Source organism: Lissotriton helveticus, chromosome 8 (genome assembly GCF_964261635.1).
Source record: "Lissotriton helveticus chromosome 8, aLisHel1.1, whole genome shotgun sequence".
NCBI classification, from domain to species: domain Eukaryota; kingdom Metazoa; phylum Chordata; class Amphibia; order Caudata; family Salamandridae; genus Lissotriton; species Lissotriton helveticus.
The window spans coordinates 1,190,688,995-1,190,709,310 of NC_136069.1; the positions used below are offsets into that span (position 1 = coordinate 1,190,688,995).

Consider the following 20,316-nt stretch of genomic DNA (forward strand, 5'->3'; position numbering starts at 1 on the left):
TGTCCTGGGTGCAGACTTCAGCCCGAAGGGTAGTACCGTGTACTGATAGTGATTGGTGCCGACTTGAAAGCGCAGAAACTTCCTGTGTTTGCATGCAAAGGGGGCACGTGGAAGTATGCGTCCTGTAGATCTATGGCACACATCCAATCTCCCCGTTGCAGCTGAGGGTAGATCTGATGCAACGACAGCATGCAAAACTTTTCTCTGCGAATCCACTTGTTTGCCTGTCGCAAATCCAAAATGGGCCTGAACTCGTTTTTGTCCTTCTTGCGGACAAGAAAGAACCGAGAGTAAAGACCTCTTCCTCTTTGAGACAGAGGTACGTCTTCGATCGCCCTTTTCCTTAGCAGAATGTCTGCCTCCGCCTGAAGCTCGCGCAGTTGATACTGCGAGCTGACGGGAGGAATCGATGGAGGAGGGCTGGTGAAACGCAGACTGTATCCATTGCAAACAATATTCAGCACCCACTTGTCCTGAGTAATTTTACTCCACTCTGCCAGAAAAAATTTAACGCTTCCCCCCACCGGAGCGGGTAACGGACGAGGGGGAAGTAACAGCTCAGGGTCGAGGCCCGGCCGGGCCCTTGGAAGCGGTAGAGGACTGCTGTCTACCTCTACCCCCTGGCGTTTCTGGAAGGGCCGTCTGTACTGCTGCTGCTGTTGCTGCTGCTGATGTTGTCCGGCAGACTGCCCTCTTCCACGACCCTGCGACCCGAACCGCCGTTGGAACTGACGGTAGGGTTTCTTCTCCTTGGGCTTCTCCAAGCCCACCGCCGTCAGGGTCTCCGCCTCGGCCTTCATCCTGGCCATCTCGTCATCCGCGTGTTTTCCGAAGAGGGTATCTCCGGAAAACGGGAGATTCGCCACACGTTGTTGTGCTTCTGGCTTAAGAGACGTCAACCGGAGCCAAGCATGGCGCCTCTGGTTAATCCCGTGGCAGTATCCGTGCGCAGACAGCAAGGAAATATCCGCCGCGGCGCTAATGGCCTGGTTAGAGACCAGCATCCCCTCCTGGACGATCTCCATGAAGTCCTCTTTGCGGTCTCGAGGAACGAGGTCCGCAAACTGCTCCATTGAGTCCCACAGTGCACGGTCGTATCGTCCCAACAACGCCGAGTCACTGGCAGCCTTCATTGACGAGGAGGATGTACCACACGCTTTTCGCCCAGCAGAGTCGATCCAGCGGCTCTCCTTGTCCGGAGGCACCGTGGACGCAGGGGAGGTGGCATGAAGCTTCCGGGCCGCCGTCACAATGACCGAATCCGGCGCCGGGTCCTTTCTCAAGAAGGCTGGGTCCGAGTCCGGAGCTCTGTATTTCTTGAGGAGCCTGGAAGGCGCAGACTTCACAACCGCCGGCGTCAGGAAAAGCTGTTCAGCCGGCTCGAGGAGCCCCGGCACCAGAGGCAGTAGGGGGCGAGACAGGTGTTTCTTGTGTAACGTCTCAAAGATGACAGAAGTCGAAGGCGTAGGCGCTTCAACTTTGATCCCCAACTTCGCCGCTCCGCGCAGGAGAACCTCTTGGAATGTGCCGATATCGTCGATCGGGGACACCCTAGTCTCCGGCGAATCAGACAGCGTGGGCGAGTAAGAACTGGTCCCAGATGAGCGTGACCTGGACCGACGCCTCCTATGGCGATGCCTGGATCTCGGTGAAGATCCGCGTCCACTCCTAGACTTGTCCCGTCTCCCCGAGCGAGACCTCGATCTCTTGGGCCTGAGACGGTCCGCCGGCCTCCCCGGTTCCGGAGTCCGAGGCTTCGGCTTCGACTTAGGAGTCTTCTTCGGCAGCGTCGGAAACTTGGGCATCGACACCGCCCGCGGTGGAACCGGGGGTGGGGGAGTCACTGGAAGCGGGGCCTGCGGAGCCGGTCGAGCAGGCAATGGAGGGGGGGTCGGAGCCTTCGGAGGCGGACCCCTTGGTAAAGGAGGCAGTAAAGGAGGCGCTGAAGGCTTCTTCGGGGTATATACCTCGGAATACGCCGTTCCCGGCGAGCCATCATCCTGTCCGGAATGTGGGGAGCCCCCCACAGTCCTGGGCCTGTCTTTTCGACCTCCTGACGCCGAAGATCGGTGCCCAGACGGCGAGCCTGGGTCCCTAGACGTCGAACGGCCCTTCGGCGTCGACCGCCTCTCACTCCTCGACGTCGAACGGTGTCGACGTCTCGACGTCGACCCCGACCAGATGGACGAGCCACGGAATCTCGACGACGGGCGATGGTGCCTCGACGGCGACCTCGACCTCTTCGGACGTCTCGACGTCGACCTGGATCGTCTCGACGTCGACCTCTTGGAACGTTTAGACGTCGATCTCTTTGAATGTCTCGACGTCGACGTCTTTCGCGCCGGAGACTTCTTCCGTCTCGACGGCGGCCTCGACGACGAGGATCCCCTCGACGACGATGTCCTCGACGGCGAACGGCGGTGTCGCCTCGACGGCGAGCGCCGACGCAGGGTCCTCCGATGTCGACCACTCGACGCCGAGGAGATCGACACCGGCTTCGACGGCGGCCGGAACACGTCCCTCGATGTCGACGGGCGACGTTTTCTCAACCCAGAGCCCTGGGGAGACCGGGAACTGGCCGTGGACCTTCCCCTCGACGTCGTGGTCATCGCAACTGACCCAGACGGAGATCTTGGGCGCGGGCTGGACTTCCTGCCCCTGGGGCGCCCCCCAGAGGCCTCAGCATGGGCAGAAGGAGCCCCTCCTGACCCACCTCGTGCCTTCAATCTTCTTTCTTCAAGTCCCTGAAGTCTGATTTTTCGCCTGTCCTTCAGGGTCCTTCCAGAGAAGCAGTTATGACAAACATGAGTACATACTATAAACTAGCAAAGACCTAGTGTGACTCCCTGATAGACACTATTTCAGAAAATAATATTCCTCAGGGATTCTTTTTGGCATATCCTTTATTAGGTTTCGCCTGGCCGAAGGCTGCGCTCTGCAGCTTTTCGGCGCAGGCGAAATCTTAAGTTACAACAGAGTGTGCTTGGGATTACGCCCTCTGTTCCATTGGCTAGCTCCATAAATGGAGTCTAGCCATTGGAACAGAGATCTGTCCGTCATGGCCGGACCAGATTCGTAGGCGTTCCCGAGATTTTTTCCCTCTCCGCCTCTGCGATGTCGTCATCGCGGCGGTGGGCGGAGTTTCGTTTTTTTTTATGGGTTTGTTTTTGTCATTCCATGCCAACCACGGCCGCCGGAAGGAGGAAGTACAGGTGAGTGCTTTGTTTTTCTTGCCTACCCCCCCCCCCCTTCCCCCTGTCCTTGTGCCCGTTCCCACCCCCCTCCCGCTGTCCGTGTCCCACCTGTAAATTTGTAAATGCTTGTTATTTTATTATTATTTTTTTTTTTTTAAAACCTTTATTGTGCAGATGAAGCTTACAAATACGGGCCTACAACCCATCGGGCCGGCCACCACACTGTATTAGCACGTAAACCAGGAAAGAAGCTCCAGCGGGTCTCCGATATAACAGATGCAATAAGGTGAGGCAGAAAGCCACAAGGAAACCACCATGAGTAGGAAAAGTGAAGGTTAATTTTATAATACAATAGGGTGAATAGCAGGAATAGTGCAGTCATTAGGGTCCAAAAGTCTGTGGCGGGCCGTCAGCAAGCAGTAAAACAATACACCGCGAATTTCAAAAAGAACAGCCATATTATAGCAAGGGCAAAACGTAAGTCCCACATCTGCAAGCAAGTCCAACCACTGCCCAGCGCCCACCCGTTGCTACGAAAATACGCAGCAATACATAAAAAGGAAGTCAGGATTGCAATACAAAGAGCCATCCGCTACATCAACCCAAATAAAGGGAGAAAGAAGGGGAAAAAAAGGGGGAAAGGACATCAAGAAAAAGGGTAGAAAAAACAGGGAAAGGAGAACGCGGCACCACAGCATGCGCCCCTTGGCAAGCAAAGCATACAAAAGAAAGGGCCAGCCTATGGAACCGAAGGAAATAGGGATTAGTGGATGCACAATGAACATCGGAGGCAGGGAGATCATAAGGCCCACGCCGGCAAAAACACCCCAGGTGGCCTACATGTAGACGCAGCGTCCAGAAAAGAGGATACATAAGAGCCATAGAACCAAGAACAAAGAAAAAACAAAAAGACAGACCCCCCCTTCACCCACCCCACCCTGCACCCCTGCAGAAGGTTACGGCCTACCCCCCCAGCAGCGTGCCTGTCGCCCTAACAGGAAACCCGAAATATAGAAGAGTCAAAAAGTAAGGAAGAAACCACATAGGCAAAAAGAGAGGAAGGGGAAAGGAAGGGGAAAAAAAAGGGAAAAAATCTCTAGTGGGAGAGGAGACACATAATCAAAACTATCAGCTCCCAACCCCCTGTTCGAACACATTTTAGATCCCACGAGAAGATGAAGTCATTTCAAGAAAAACAGGCACCAGGAATATGAAGAAGAATCGATCATACACGTACAGCTGCAAGGTGGTCATCGGCCATGCCACGAAGTAATAGTCCGGCGGCACAAGTGCAACTCACCCCTGTCCTCGTCTGTCCAGTGCCATAGGCACAGAGTGCACAAAGAACCCGAACATGAGGGGCCAGAGGTGAAAAGCAGGGATTCCAATCGTCGATATACCACACAAGTTATAGCGGCTTCGGACCGGATGAACAAGAAAGGACAGCAACAGCAGCAGGCAACTCAAGCATAGCTCCGCCGACCAAGGGGAAAAAGTCGCCCCGGTGAAACAGTTACAGGATCTCCGCTCGGCAGGTCGAGGCAAAAAAACACCGGGAGACCCGGCGAGACAGTCCCGGACGGATCTCGGCTGGAGGCCCTCCAGTACGTCCACCACAGGGAAGAACTCCTGACGATACAAGGCAGTAGGCATCTGTACGTCCAAACAAGCGGTGGCCCCGGTGTCTTCAATTTCCAGGAAGGACTCCGCAGCACACTGAAGCGGTGGAACCGCACACGCAGGGGACGGCCCAACGAGCCCGGTACCAAGACCACCATCCGGCCCAGCAACAGGTACAGTCATGGAAGCACGCCAGGAACACAAGGCGGCGAAGACGTCGCCAACTGTAGGCTCACCTTTACGGTATTCAGCAAACGTGCCGTGCGGCCAGCCGATGTCGCCATATCCAACTGGGCGTAGATACAGGGCGCAGGCCGCCATCTTTTTAGCCCGGCGGGGCCTCGGCAATCTCCGACCCCAATCCGGCCACCGGCGGGGCTCGATGAAATCCAGCCGGCAACAAACAATGGAACCTCCAGGGCAGAAAGGCGGACCACCAGAATATTGAGGCAGCCGGCGCCACCGACCCACAGGCGCCGCCCGCCAAGACCGGGCGGAGGGTTTCAAGATGGCCGGACAGGAGAACAAAGGGGAGACGAGTCGCCCATGCGGTCAACCCCCGTCCGCGGAAGGCAGCGCTCCACCACCAGGCCCCGGACAGCCAGACCAGGCCCCGTCAGTCGCCACCGGTCCAACCGCACAGTGGCCGCTCCGGCCGACCCCACTCCTCCACCAAGGGGTTGGCCCCAGCGCTCCGCCCCGTCCGGGCGCCGCAGACGAGTCCCAGGCCCGCCCGCACCGGAGGCTCCGAAGCGAACAAGGGCACAGCTCAAGATCCGCGGCACCTAGGATCATCCAGAGCAGACGGTAAGTGCCAGCAAAACGTCATAGTTCCATATTCCATCAAATAAGACTTCTCAGGGCAGGATAAGGCGCAGGATAGGTAGTGCAAGCAGGAAAGTTGACGGAGCCGAGCAACAACGCGGCCATCACGGTCGCGAGCTTGGCTCCTCCCCCTGCTTGTTATTTTATTTTAACTATTTTTAGTTGGTTCGGCCGCTGCAGGATTCAGTCCTCTTTCTTTGTCCCTGCTTTTGCAGGGCGTTCCGATTTGATGTGAGTAGAGAGCCGCCCCACGTATTTATCCACGTGCGTGCGCTCAGTAACTGTTGGACACGATCGGACGGCGTGACGTGGAGCCAGTGAGGAATTGACGGCTGATTTGTTTCAGCGCGCACAGAGTACGTGTTCGTTAGCTCAGTGCGTACTCGGGGTGGTCAACAGTACTTTGGGGGTGTGTAAGCGAGGGGATTGTTTTTACCCCCGTGATTGGGCACGTTTGTCAAGGACTGTTCTGTATTCACAGGCTTCCGTTGACTTCTTGGATCACTGCCATAGACGTAAACTATGGCCCGAGGCTACTTTGATTAGTGGAAGTACCGACCTAGAGAGAGGGAGGTAGGCGTAGATGTATCATTTATTTATTATTACTTTTTGAAGCAAGGTCTATATGGAATGAGATATCTAAAGGACAAAAGTAAAACTTTAACTTGGGGAGGAAGAGATGTCACTAAACGGAGAAAAGTTGTATGTCACTGGATGCAGTCAAGATGTGGCCACATTTTAGACACTGCAAGAAATCGAGCGCTATGTTGATGTTTTTCTTTCCGTCGTTGTGCTGCTCATTGTCAGCGTTGCTCCCTCCTGTTGTCTGTACTGCTGCTTCCCTCCCACCCTCCCGTGGTCCATGCTGCTGCTTCCCTCATTCCTTCTTTCCCTCCCTCCCACCCTCCCGTTGTCCATGCTGCAGCTTCCCACCTCCCACCCTTCCGTTGGCCATGTTGCAGCTTCCCCCTCCCACCCTCCCGTTGTCCATGCTGCAGCTTCACCCTCCCACCACCCTGTTGTCCATGCTGCAGCTTCCCACCTCCCACCCTTCCGTTGGCCATGTTGCAGCTTCCCCCGCCCACCACCCTGTTGTCCATGCTGCAGCTTCCCACCTCCCACCCTCCCGTTGTCCATGCTACTGCTTAGCGTCCCTCCCACCCTTCCGTTGTCCATGCTGATGCTTCCCTCCCTTACACCCTACTGTAGTCCATGCTGCTGCTTAAATCCCCCCACCCTCCCGTTGTCTATGCTGCTGCTTCCCTCCCACATTCCAGTTGTCCATGCTGCTGCTTAAATCTCTCCACCCTCCTGTTGTCTATACTGCTGCTTCCCTCCCTCCAACCTGCCTGTTGTCCATGCTGCTGCTTTCCTCCCACCCTCCTGTTGTCCATGCTGCTTCTGTCCCTCGAGTTTTCCTTGCTGCTGCTTCCCTCCCTTCAGTTGTCTATGCTGCTTTCCTCCCTCACACCCTCCAGTTGTTCATGCTGCTGCTTCCCTCCCTCATACACTCAAGTTGTTCATGCTGCTGCATACTTCCCCGCCCCCCTCCCGCTGTCCGTGTGCCCGTTCCCGCCCCCCCCCTCCCGCTGTCCGTGTGCCCGTTCCCGCCCCCCCTCCCTCCCGCTGTCCATGTCTCCAGGATGTGCAGTGGATTGCAGTTCACAGCACTTGCCTGGCCCAGTGTACTGTAGTGATGACTGTGTATGGTGGGTGACAGCTGGCTGTGTAATTGGACTATAGGTGACAGCTCAACTGTGGACGGCGGGTAAGTGTGCTGCTTATGACGATTGATTGTGCACTGTTGGAAGCTGGTTGGGAACAGTTACTGTAGGCAACTCCTAGTCGTACATTTTACAGGTGACAGCTGGCTGTGCAGTGTACTAGGAGTGACAGCTGATTGTGCACCATTAGTGACATCTGTCTGCACAGTGGTTGTCATCCAGCTGTGCATACTATGATATGGGTGACACATGGATGTACATAAAGTAAAGTAACAACTGCTTGCATTGTACAGTGCATAGCAGGTTCCTGTGCAAAAATAGTAACAACTGGTTGTGCACTGCGTAGAAAAGTTAGCAAGAGCCGGCTGCAGTTTGCTGTAAGTCACACCTGGATTTGCGTGTATCATGTATGACAATTGGATTTGGACAGTTTGCGACAGATAGCGAGCAGTTTACTGTATGTGATTGCATTCTGTTTTGTACTCTAGGTTGATGTGCGTAATGCCCCGTGACTGTAAGCTGAGTGCTCAGTATGACACAGATGTCAGCGTGATCAGAAAAGTATTGTGGTTGGCAGCTAGGTTTTTGTTTTCCAGCTGGTGGAGCTGATTTTCCACTGTGTATCGTGGGTGACGGGCCTGGGCATGCAGTGTGTTTTGGTATAAAGCTTCATGCGTAGGGTATGGTCGTTGAACTGCACATCATAGGCTACATAGGTGGGTGCTTGCAGTGTATTTTGGTGACATAGGTCTGCTCAGTATAGGTCACATAGCAGAGTGCTTACAATATGTGAACGAGCTAGGTTGAATATATATGTACAAAATAAGCATGCATTCTTTACAGTGTGCAGCTGCCTGCAAATGTGTACTCATTACAGAGCGTTGGTGCACAGTCCTCAACTTATTTTCTGTACTGTGTGTGTTGGTGCTCTGTGTGTGTTGGGGCTCTGTCTGTGTGGCTAGCTTTTTTTTGTAGGTGGCTCTGTGTGTGGGTGGCTGTGTGTGTGGGTGGCTCTGTGTGTGTGTGTGTGTGTGTGTGTGTGGGTGGCTCTCTGTGTGTGTGCGTGTGGGTGCAAATGCAATAGGTCTCGCATTTGCAAGAGATTAAGCTATTGGCATTGTAAATGACTATGCCATTTATTTATCTGTTTTCAAAACCAACACATAAATAAAAAAATTGTCATTTACAATGCCAATAGCTCTAACTTTTACAAAGGCGAAACCGTTGCATTGTAAATGCTTGTTTTAAAAGAGGGTATTGCTAGGAAAGTATGTCAAATACAACAAACAAGATCCAAAAATTACAAAATGCATTCAACATTGGAGAATATAGTCCAGAGAATGGGCTATGGCTACCAAAGTCGTCTGCAAAGTGACCTTGTTTTTATACTATAATATTCATAAAGTTGGTTTAAAAACCGAAGTGCCTCATGGATATTCCCAGAGGAAATGTGCATATCCATGACTTTTTATTTACCATTCGTAGACAACAGGGGAGTGGTTTTCATAGCGAATATTTTATCATTTTGTTTACTCAGTGTATTAGGATGGGAATGACTGAGTATGATTTGTTTGGTATTTTTGCCCGTTTTTGCTGAGCTATTTGGGGGCAAACATAATCCCAAGGATAGCAATTAAGCAAAACATCACAACGGATGAGCCTTACAATTGGCAGTCAGACACAAGTAGCCAGTGGCTATATTATGTTGGTTGTAGTTATGTGAGAGGTTGCTGGGAAATTGTCAAAATAACTGAGTAACCAAGTTGATGCTTACCATCTCCTTCAATCACGCGGTTACAGTGGAAGCAAACATCACCAAACAGCTGAAAAAAAGGTAAAAAATAAATAATTTAAATTGCCATGCACACTTTTTAGTTCAAGTTTATCTTCCCTATCATTTAAAATAAGCTGGATTCTTGAATACTTTTCCAAGTACAATATGTCTTCGACGAGGAGCGTCTTCTGTCAGCGACGACCCACGGGGGCCGAACAACATATGTCACATTATACAGGCCATTCACATATGGTAATAATTTACATGGTCACCAGCTATCCCAAAAATGAAGCAAAGCACCAGGTCTCATAGATCAAGGTTGGACTCCACTTATCTTAGAACACCACTAGCTGATTTAAAAAGAGTGTGAATGGGAACTGATGTGACAGGCATTACCTGATTGTAATGGGTTTCGCAGTAAGCCAGCCCCTTCCTTTCATAATGGCGGTGTCCCAGGAACGGTTTTTCACATTTGGCGCAGACAAAGTGCTGTGGAGACAATATTTAGTCAAAATAAGTTCACAAGAAGAATTAGCACCTGCCATCTTCCCTAAAAATTCCAGTTTATGTACGCAAGACGGGCACCAGGATTTTCAAATCGAACGCAACTTGTGCCAGTGCTTTTTGGAAGGCTGCCCAATCTACTAGGCTTCTTCATCTCTCCTCAGACCCTCTTTTCATATCCCTTGTTCTCTTTCTCTCCTCCTCAGCCGAACCAAGTGACACTAGAGTGGCAGAGAGAGATCTACAAATAATCAACATAAGGAAACACCCAACAGAGGGGTCTTTGACACCACCACTGATACTGTGGCCAATATAAAGAGACAATTAAGTGGAATGGATGAAGGAACAAGCATATGCTGAAACAGCATGAATCCTAGCATGCACACTTGTGCCAATTATACCACCATAACAAAAATCTGTACGAGGCACTGCTTCCTTAGTTCAAGGTGCCAAGCTCTGAAACTCTCTACCAGCCAGCATTAGAAGCCCCAAAGAGCATATACACTGCCCAAGACAGTTGAAAACGTGACTATTTCCTAGATAACTGCTCCACTTGCATCCAGGCAGCAGAGCGCCTCAAACAATCACACCATGAAGCGCAATCCTCCGCTTAGAACCAAGGAATTGCAAACAACTCAACCAGCAAACTGCTTTCATTATGCAGGTAAGCAAAACTGCCAACCTATAGTTTACCATGGCAGTAAATAGTTATGTATGTGCATATATAACAGTTATGGCCCATAATACGCAGAGGTCAGCAAAAAATGTTAACTTAATCATACCTGATTATGAGGGTTTTTCATTACCAGCACTGTACAGCCAAAGAAACAAACACCACCAAACGAACAGGCATGGAAAAACTGAAGAGACCGGTCACACATTGCGGGGCAATTTTGGAGGTGTTTAATATAGTCCATTCACTCCAGTTCCCTACTATCAATACACTCGGTCCACTTGTTTACATCTCACATAGATACTCCGTTATGCGATGATAATAAAAAATCCCATCCCTACAGTTCTCTCCACTTCTCTCTTAATTCAACCATGCCAGCTCAGGACCACCGCTATACAGAAAATCACAGATTGGGCAAACCAGTACAGCGATCAGCTAAGCAGACTATATCAAATGAAATACCATAAAGAGACCTGCAGAGCTGTTCAGAGCTATCGGCATACTAAAAACCATAAAATGGTGTGCCTGTACCTCACACTTCATCAATGCGTCTGATAATATAACTGCACCTTGATGGGCATCACTCATGACATGGAAACACTTCCCACATAGGATCAAAACAAAAACATCCTTCCAGCCATACACCTTATATGGTGTAGTATGCTACTCATATAGGCAAGCACTTCAGCATTCCACATAGGGATGAGTAAGTACTCTAGAAATGCTGCATTATAGTTGCAATACAATTTGTAGCAATTAAAATAAATTTCTCATCCTATGCACAATCTGTTTGTAATACTGCACAGTAGGAGTGGAAGAAATTCCTCTGAGGCCTTTAACAAACATCACTGCACTCTTTGCAAAGTGAATCAATTGCGTTTGCATACCATGCAAGGGTGGCCCGTCATTATGGGTGCAGGGGCTCCGCCTCCCTCCCTTTTCCAAAGCATGATGAGTGTCAGTCAGGCTGCGCAAGGGTCAGACAGACAGTTCCCATGCCAAGGTAAGACAACAGATGCTTTACTCGCACTAATACACAGCCCCCTGGCAGCCAGAGCTAAGCGTTGCCAGGCTGAATATCTCACAGACCGGAGGGCAGTGACCTCTTCAGCACAACAAAGCCCTGTGAGGTTCTCCCACTAAGGACGAAGGGACGCTGATAGAATTGTTCAGGTTTAACTCCTTCGATGCTCATGACGAGCTGAGCTCGTCATGACCGCGCCCGTTCCGTGGAATGCTCGCACGCTGGGCTGATTCCCCTGCTGTGCTGAACGTTCCATTGGAACGGGCGCGGTCATGACGAGCTCAGCTCGTCATGAGCACCGGAGCGCCGTGGCTCATGACGAGCTGACCTCGTCATGAGCATGGGGGCGCTGTACTCGCCCCCCAGCACAGCGGGGAAATATCGCGAGCGGTGAAGGGGTTAAGCTCCGACATGACCAGGGGTGAATGTTTACGAATGATGCCTTGTCACAGAGTGGCACCAACAGGTTTCACTGACCCCATCCAACTCTGAAAAGTTAGGCCAGGTCCTCCACTTATTGGCTGGCCCATGAGAAGGTCAGTAAATGAGAGGAGGCAGTGGGATCTTGTGTGTGTCCCTTGCCTCCCTTGCCTCCAACAACTTTCAAGGCCTTTATGCTTCTCCTTCCCGGCAGCTGCTGGTCCTGCTGTCACCACTGCGGCCCTGTAAGCACTTACTGAATGTCGGGTGTGTGTATGTTTGGATGTATGTATGTATATTTGCTTGTGGGTGCTGAGAATAGGTGCCTATGAGCTTGTGAATGGTGGGTGTCCGCCCACACTTGTGTATGGATGGGTGTGAGTGTGCATGGGGATGTCTGAGTGTATGTGTGCGTGTGCTGGTAAATGGATTGGTGGAAGTGAGGTCACACGTTTAGTGGGGTGAGCACACCAACACTGTGAGCAGCCACTAATACAATGGAGAATAGAAGTAGGTTTGCACTCAAATTCATCAAAATGTATGATCCCACAGTGCACATTTAATGTGTAGAATATATTTGTGAAAGATAACCAACAGCTGCCTCTTGTGACCTGCAATCTGTTCTCTACACGTTTGGCCCGCTGGAAGCCTGAAGTTAGCCTGGGTCCACATAACTGCAGGATGATATGAAATTACCCAGGTCACCTGACTGGGGACTGATTACAAAGCAGTCCCTTCAGGATGAATGGATTACTCATCAGCATAGCTGGACTTGGTCAGACCAGCTACAGAGAAGTCCCTTAGGGCACAGCATAGTACTTGTGGCAAGCTGTATCATTAGCAATCCAAACTAGAGTAGCAACAGTAGTGCTTGCTTTGACCCATCCCTCTGCCAGCCCAGTTTCAGCAATTCATTTGCATGCACTTCTGAAAGGAGTATTTTTGCTTTTGCCCAAAATCAAACTGTCTACAATATTGACAGCAGATCTGCTGGAAATTCCTTCACAGTAAAGATAAGTTCGAGGGAGCGATTGCAGCTAGCACAGATCACCAAAGGCATATTCCAGTTGAAATAATTTTGCCACAAGGCTATGCTACAGCTGTACAACGAGGTGCTCAATGTCATGTGAAAGACACTGGAATGGATTGCAGGTAGGACCATGGACATGTGGACAAGCCGTCAAAGCATGGACTATACGTTTTACCATCCTTTGGGTCAACTTTCTCTCTAGTACCAAGCTTCACAAAGAGGTGCATTGTTTGCCCAGAAATATAAATAAATAGGAAAAAAGATACTTTGTGCATGCAAGACTTTAACAGCAACAGGGAAGCATACTTTGGTGGTGTAAGTACTGCATCTAAATTGCTAAAAGCGAGAACTGTCTTATGGAACAGTGGACAGCAACTTGAATGTCACTGGTTCCCTAAGGTTGGAAACATCCTTCGCCGGCATTGCATATGCCATCCACCCTGGTTGTGGCAAGTTTGATCAGGCTCAGATAGACTGACCAATACATGCTTGTTGTTACACTTCATGTGCCAGACTACAGAAATGGGACTCAGTGTCTTGTTTTGCATTGGGTGCACATTCATCAACCGATTCCAAGAAACATGCTTTTCTCAGTGCAGACTCCAACGTCCGTCTCTTGGAACGACAATATTATATATTCAATATGCATGTAGCCTTGTGGAATCAAAACGTATTTCCAAGATATTTATTGTTCACTTTCTGGGCTGTATGTTTTGTCCTGCCCTTACCCTGTTACATGACTGGCTTGTATACAATAGGACCATCGGACAGAACAGACAGTCACAAATCAATTCTAGGACTATTCACTTAAAGAATTTATATATGTGCTTCGCTGCTGTGCTGTAGTCTAGAAGTAACTTACTGCAGTCAGTCAAGATTAAGTCAAATAGAATTCACATTCATGACACGGCTCCAGAGGATCCTCTTTCACCACTCTGTATTTAGGTACTGAATATGGAAATTTATGTTGGCCATTCCTTATCCCTAAGCTTTAATTCCATTAAAACAATGTAGACGATTCAGGTGCTTCTTCAGTGATTTCTTTCTGTCCACATGCTGACTGTGTGCCAGCCCAAAATGTCTTCACGAACATTAGTTCTCACTTAAAAGTCCTTAAATATGTATATCTTCACTCTAGGGTTCCTCCTTTTTTATTTAAAAAAAAACTGTTTTTATTGATTTTAAACGAAAAACACCACATATAGTAAAACATCAATGCTACGTTTCTTCTTGAAACGTGTTTCCTTAGTTCATTATTTTCATTAGGTGTTATAGCATGAATTGTAGGCTTGATCTAGAAGGGAAAAGCAATCTAAAATTTACCTCCACATGCCACTGTTTTCCCATGGCATTAACCACTCGCCCTTCAATCGGTCGCCTGCAGGCTCCACAAATAGGGACGCCCATCTTGTCATGGCACGGCAAACAGTACAACTCTCCTTTCAGCTCTCGGGCATCTGCTGTAAGTTCTTTCCTGGTAACAGAAAATGGAGGATATGAAAAAACCACAAACCACATCATCTTTGAGCCTATCAGGACGACCCACCACCGGTTCTTTCCTGGTAACAGAAAATGGAGGATATGAAAAAACCACAAACCACATCATCTTTGAGCCTATCAGGACGACCCACCACCTTTCTCACTCCTACACCAGGCTCTGCTGGGCAAGTTTTGCACCTAGAGTGTACCCTAGCTATAGGAAGGGTAAGATCCCATCTCATCTTAGCAGTCTATGGTGAGACTGACACTTCTGGCAAGTTTATTTGATATATTGTGCCGCAAAACCATTTACCTGTACACCAGAGAAAGAGAAAAAGAAGGGTCCACAGACCATCTTATCACAATCATTTAATTTCCCTCTAACTTTGATCTTGAACTTCCAGCAGACTGTGCTGTATGGCTGAAATATGCATGGTAAACACAGACACTACATGCAGTGTGAATGGTGCACTTCTTATACCAATGTCCCAGTGTCAGTGTTTCCGTGTCGACATTTTCAGCATCTTCCTGTCCCAGTGCGCTCGCCTGCACATACCCAGTGCCTTCTAGTTCATGTCATTTAGCCTTACAAAGTAGTCCATGCAAGAGTGGTAGTCCTGGGGTATGTCATATAAAGTGTCTGTGTTTAGTGGGCGAGGAGCAAGGGTGGATACGAGCAAGTGCCGCAGAAGTAGCATTGGGTGAGGTGCGGTGCAGGTGGAGGTGCAACTGGATGTAGGCTGATGCGGGTGCCTGAATAGGCCTTCATGCGAGTGGATGCTGTTGCCTGTCGGGGGTAGCTACAGGTACCATTGTGTGAATGCGCAGTAGGTGAAGGTGCAGTGCAACTGGCTATGAAAGTGGGTGTAGGTACACTGCAGGTACAAGGTGGTGGATGAGGAGAAGTGAAGATGCCAATGGATGTGGGTACAATGCGTGACCAGGCCCCTTATCTTGTTTGTAAACTCCCCCCTCCCCCCCGTCTCCCCTCCCCTCCGAGTGTAAGGGCATGTCACTCAATGCTGAAGTTAAGATGGGCTAGGTAGCGTACATAGGTAAGATGGGCAATTAATAAATGTATATTTCACTTAGACACTAACTCCATCTATATTCCTTCTGTAGTCAACTCTTTAGAGCAGGGTTTCAAACTGAGATATGCTAGGATGCCTAACACTGATCTATCACCTTCAACACTCCTCCGCCCCTTCCTGACAGACCGGATTACCCGTGTTTCTGTAATCAGTTCTACTGTTAAAGCAATAACTTCCAACAAGATTGTTACAACTCATGGTTTCTCACTACAAATTAAACCGATTGCTAATTTTAATGTTTTTAAAAAAAAGTTTTTACTAGATATTCATCAAGGAAGGCAAAGGATTTTAGACATTTCTCTGAATAGCTCTCTTCATCTAGGATGTCTGACACTATCACTGCAACAAAATCACTCATAAGAGTTTGTTATGGTGACTGTCGTTGAAGAATAAGTACAATTTTGAGGAGAGAAAAACCCCCTGCACAGTGATATTCAATAGTTAAGTAGCTGATGGAAGTCCAGAGGAGCCTGGGCCCTCAGTTGTGGCGAGTAGATGGGGTCATGTTTTGTTGTGGTCTACTTTGTAATTAACTGATGTAGGAAATGTCTACAAGGAATTACCCAGTCATCAAAAACGGTCAAGCAATTGCATTTACTTTGATATTTAGTGGCACAACTATGAGGCCTGCTAGGAAAGATGAAAGCTCTCACAGCCATACATATGGCAAACCAGCCTGCCCAACAGTTAAACATATTAATTTCCTCTGAGGAATGTAATCAGTCTGGCCCTCACTGGCTCCTAATGCTGGGGCATCAAGACGGGCGTCCCATGCTCCCTACTGTAGGAAATTGGAAATGGCTACTGCATTTTAGATTTCCAGCAGGTGCGAGAAATCAGATCCAAGAATAATGACCTTGATCAATATTAAATTACACATTGGAATTTATCTAGGTATGTCTATCTCGGTGGGTACGCAAAACGCACAGCATCCAGTATGAAGCATTTTAAAGAAGAAACAAATAAACAGGAAATTCTAGTTTGTGTTACTTCAAAAGAGATCAAAGTGCGATATTATTCTCTCAACTAATTACTCAGATTTTTGGCAATGGACCTAAGGTCTAGAGCAGCGTTTTGAGACTATTTTTGATGGGTCACGAAAAGTCCAAGCAACAAATAAATATGCTTTTAAATTCTGTGTTTATTTTCACAGGTGCTGCTCTTTCAAGACAGAGGTCAAAGCAAAGGCTATGTCTTCTGACAAATTGCTGCTTATTTTAAGGTCGAGCCTGGCGTACGCAGCGCGAAGCGCTGTCGCCAGCGAGGCTTATTGTCAGCGACTTGCCTCAGAAGTGGGACAGGAGATGGGTACGCGCAGGGCGACTGGAGCACGTGCACACGCACGTACAGCCACGCGCTGTGCACATCTCCTGTCCGCCTTCCGTCTAGGCAAGGCAGCTGCATGCAGTAAGTGCGGCAAGAAACACACATGCACGCACCAGCCGCCCCCAGCCAGTGCACCCATACTTGTCTCCCTCAACAACAGAGACACACACACGCCAGACGCCCCCTGCCGCTTTTCCTCCCTCCGGTGTTTCAGGCCACGCTCTCACCTAAGTGCCCTTCTGATGCAGGGCCCGTAGCCCACGCTCTCCGACTCGGCCCGCTCTCACCTGCTGAACTTCAGCAGTGCCTGCTTCCCCGAGTTGCACGCTTCCTGTTTTTTTGTTGTGTGTTTTTTGCTTCAAGCTCTTTGGCGGCCCCCTCCCTGGGCCGCACCAGCCCCGCAGCACTTAGTTAAGCGCTGCCACTGTCACGAGCTGCAGGCCACGCCGATGTGCACGCTCAAGCCGTGCCTACAACGCGCGGGTGCTCTTTCACTTTCCCTTGTTAGATTCCCTTAATGGTGCACTTTACCAGGCAGCTTTATCATACATCATTAAACAGAAGCTCTCGCACTGGTCGCCTGCCTCTGATTTACTGTAGATAGTAATGTTTAGGATCACTTTAAGCACCGCACATTCTCTCAGCTATTTACGAAACAGTGTTGTGATAAACAGTCAATAGTCTTCGTAAATGAGTCCGCCTGGCAGCGCTCCTTCCGAATCAAAGGCCACCCTCGGAGCTCCCAGCGATGACAGCGCCAATACTATGCAAAGCGAAGAGGCTACAATTTCACATTCAACCATGCCTTCCGTTTAAATATCACGACACCTAACCACAATTTTAATTGGATAAAATGACGAATTTGTGCGTTTTTAAAGCAAAGCTTTCACCAAGTTTTGCGGTCACACAAAAAGCAGGGAGTAGCACGCGCGCACTCTCGTCTTCACTCGCGAGAATGCGCGCGCCTTCCCACATTAGCCTTTATGAGCTGTCTGCAAAAAGCATGGCCTCCATTTTTCAAACAAGCATTTGCAATGCAATAGGTCTCGCATTTAAGCGAGTTTAAGCTATAGGCATTGTAAATGACAATGTCTTTTATTTATGTTTTATAAACCAAAATATAAATAAAAGGCATTGTCATTTACAATGCCAATAGCTCAAACTCGCGTAAATGCGAGATCTATTGCATTGCAAATGCTTGTTTTAACATGAGGATTGATTTTTACAAACTGCTCTGACTTTGCAATTAGTGAAAAGAATTGCAAGTGAATTATATGGCAATCTTGCCTACCTACAGAGAGGAAAGGCAGTCATCTTTGTAACACACAGCAAACTACAAATACAGGTAAAATGAACTGTTCACATTCAGCAGTTAGGATAGCAAAATGAAGAAAATGTTTTTGGAATTCTTAAGTGTGGTGGAAACAGAAGATTTTAATAGGGTTAAAACAAAGCAAGACACTTCACTTGGTGATGTACAAATATTCACTGAAAACCGATTTCCACACATTATCATTTGTGAGCAATATAATTTTTTTTAGTTAACTGTGTGTTTGTGTAAATTTGGTGTCCATTTAAATAGTTATTGTGCTGTCTATAAATGACTATGCACAACCACACAATTCTTTAGTTACATTAAATTGCCAGCCTCATGGCCAGTAATGCTAGGTAGGTCGTGAAAGTGTGTTGTCCTAAAAACTGATTCGTGGTTGTAAAAGGTTTGGGAAGCAATGATGTAGAGTAATGGGTATCAGAATGACAATTCCCGAAAGTATAAAGTTAAAAGAAAGAAAAAATGCATAGCAAACAGCCAAACATTACAGCTTACTGCCATTCAATTGTAAAAGCCTAATAGATAACAGGAATTTCTGGGTGGTTTACATAAGACCTACAAATATATTGCTAGCACTAAAATCAGCCTTGTATTAAATATGCAAAACGATTTGTCTAAATGTATAGGCAGGTAAAAATATATAAAAAAATTATTAAGGAATAAAAAGTTTAAATTCCATTTAAAGTGTCTTAAATACATTTTTCCTGTTACAAGCAGCAAATTTAAATAACTCGCACAATTACTCGTTCAGATGGGTATTCTCATATCTAGCCCTGCTTTATGTGTAAACTATCCATTATCAGCTTAGATATAAATATTCTGGGAGAAAAACAAACACACTTACCCACAGTTGGCACAGTTAAAGTGATCCGGATGGTACGGGTCATTTTTAAAGATAAGAGCTGTCTCGTCAATAATCGCATGGCACTTCTGGCAAATGTATTTGCCCAAACCCCTGGCTTTCTCTCGGTTGTGACAAGGACGGCAGAGATGCCTGGAAATACATGCAAAAAAGGAGGGTTATGAACTGATATGTTAACAGCAATGTATGCACATTCAGTCCACACATTCGGGGGGGGGCGAATGGGTGGGGGGCAGCCATGATCCTTCATTCTAGGCACCATGACCTTTCGTCTTTCTTATGATCACGGGCCAGCTATGAACAATGATTATTGAAATGGAACTCACACATTATTAAAAACATTGCTATCAGTTCCCTCCACTCCACTCCCCTGTAGCTCATTTCAAGATTTTTAGGTCCTGGGAAAAGATGAATCTTGGTAGCAGTCGAGGAACGTAAAAGTTCATTCCACTTGGCACCAACCCACAGGCAAGACAGGACTTTGGCTATCTCACGCCACTTCTGCCAAGATCCCTTGCATTCCTCATATTAAAACATATGCATGTTATGCAAGGAAAACACAATAGAACAATCACAAGTCCTGCTGATACTTAGGAGTTTCAGTGTTTTAGCAGCGATACAAGCTTCAATTTACAGATGAAAGTGAAGCATGCATTGTGTTATTCCTTGTTGCTCTATGGTGGGAAACACTGCTGCTGCTTTTATTACAGATGCCCCATATTGCAGCCCTGTTGCAAAAGCAGCCCCCAGTAACAAAAATGCCCCATCCACGGTTCAAAACCAGCCCCAGCCCTTCGGGCCGACCGGGAAACACTCGGTGCCCGCTACGATCAGTCTGGCCCTGTGTAGGAGCACAACATCAGCCTTCGGTTGCCAGATGGGATCACGGTAGAAGATGGTATGTCCTCCCGTCCAGTAATTCTCAATTTGTCCGCTGGCAGCGAGAAGGCTGGTTTGACATACCTATGTGGATATTTACACGGCAAGAAAAAGACAAGGTAGCTAACTGCTCGTCTCTTCAGAATCAGTTTTTTGTTAAAAAATATATCTTTGGGATTAATATATTTACGTTTTTTTTTTTTAAACCTTTATTGAAACTTGCAAAGTATTACATGCGCAGGCCCACAACCACAGGGGCCGGCCGCAAGCGTATCAAATGAATCAGGATGTAGAAACAAGAACACGACCGAAAAAAGCAATATCATAGATACGTCATGTGTGAGTGCGCAATGCAAAGCATAAGGATATATGAGGTTTTCGTTTTTTTAAAGTTATGTAGAGTAGGAACGGCTGCAGGAGCAATGGCGTCACACCACATAATAAAATAAGAAGAGGTAAGGGGGGGACGTACCCCGCAGAGCAAACAGAATCATTTGATGAACCACACAGTTGTCAAAACAATACAGTCGCCGAGGCGGACCTAGAGCAAAAACAATA

At 48.2% G+C, this 20,316-nt stretch overlaps 1 protein-coding gene across 9 annotated transcripts in view; it reads right to left on the reverse strand.

Moving 5' to 3' along the window:
- The window catches only part of LIMS1 (LIM zinc finger domain containing 1), a 367,628-nt gene that overhangs the window by 15,601 nt on the left and 331,711 nt on the right, over positions 1-20,316 (reverse strand). For all 9 annotated transcript variants that reach the window (XM_078658137.1, XM_078658139.1, XM_078658138.1 and 6 more), the window contains exons 5-8: positions 18,862-19,011; positions 14,112-14,262; positions 9,534-9,626; positions 9,138-9,186 (exon numbers count right to left, since the gene is read on the reverse strand). In XM_078658137.1, coding sequence (XP_078514263.1) covers positions 9,138-9,186; positions 9,534-9,626; positions 14,112-14,262; positions 18,862-19,011 — 443 coding nt within the window. The remainder of the gene's footprint in view (positions 1-9,137; positions 9,187-9,533; positions 9,627-14,111; positions 14,263-18,861; positions 19,012-20,316) is intronic.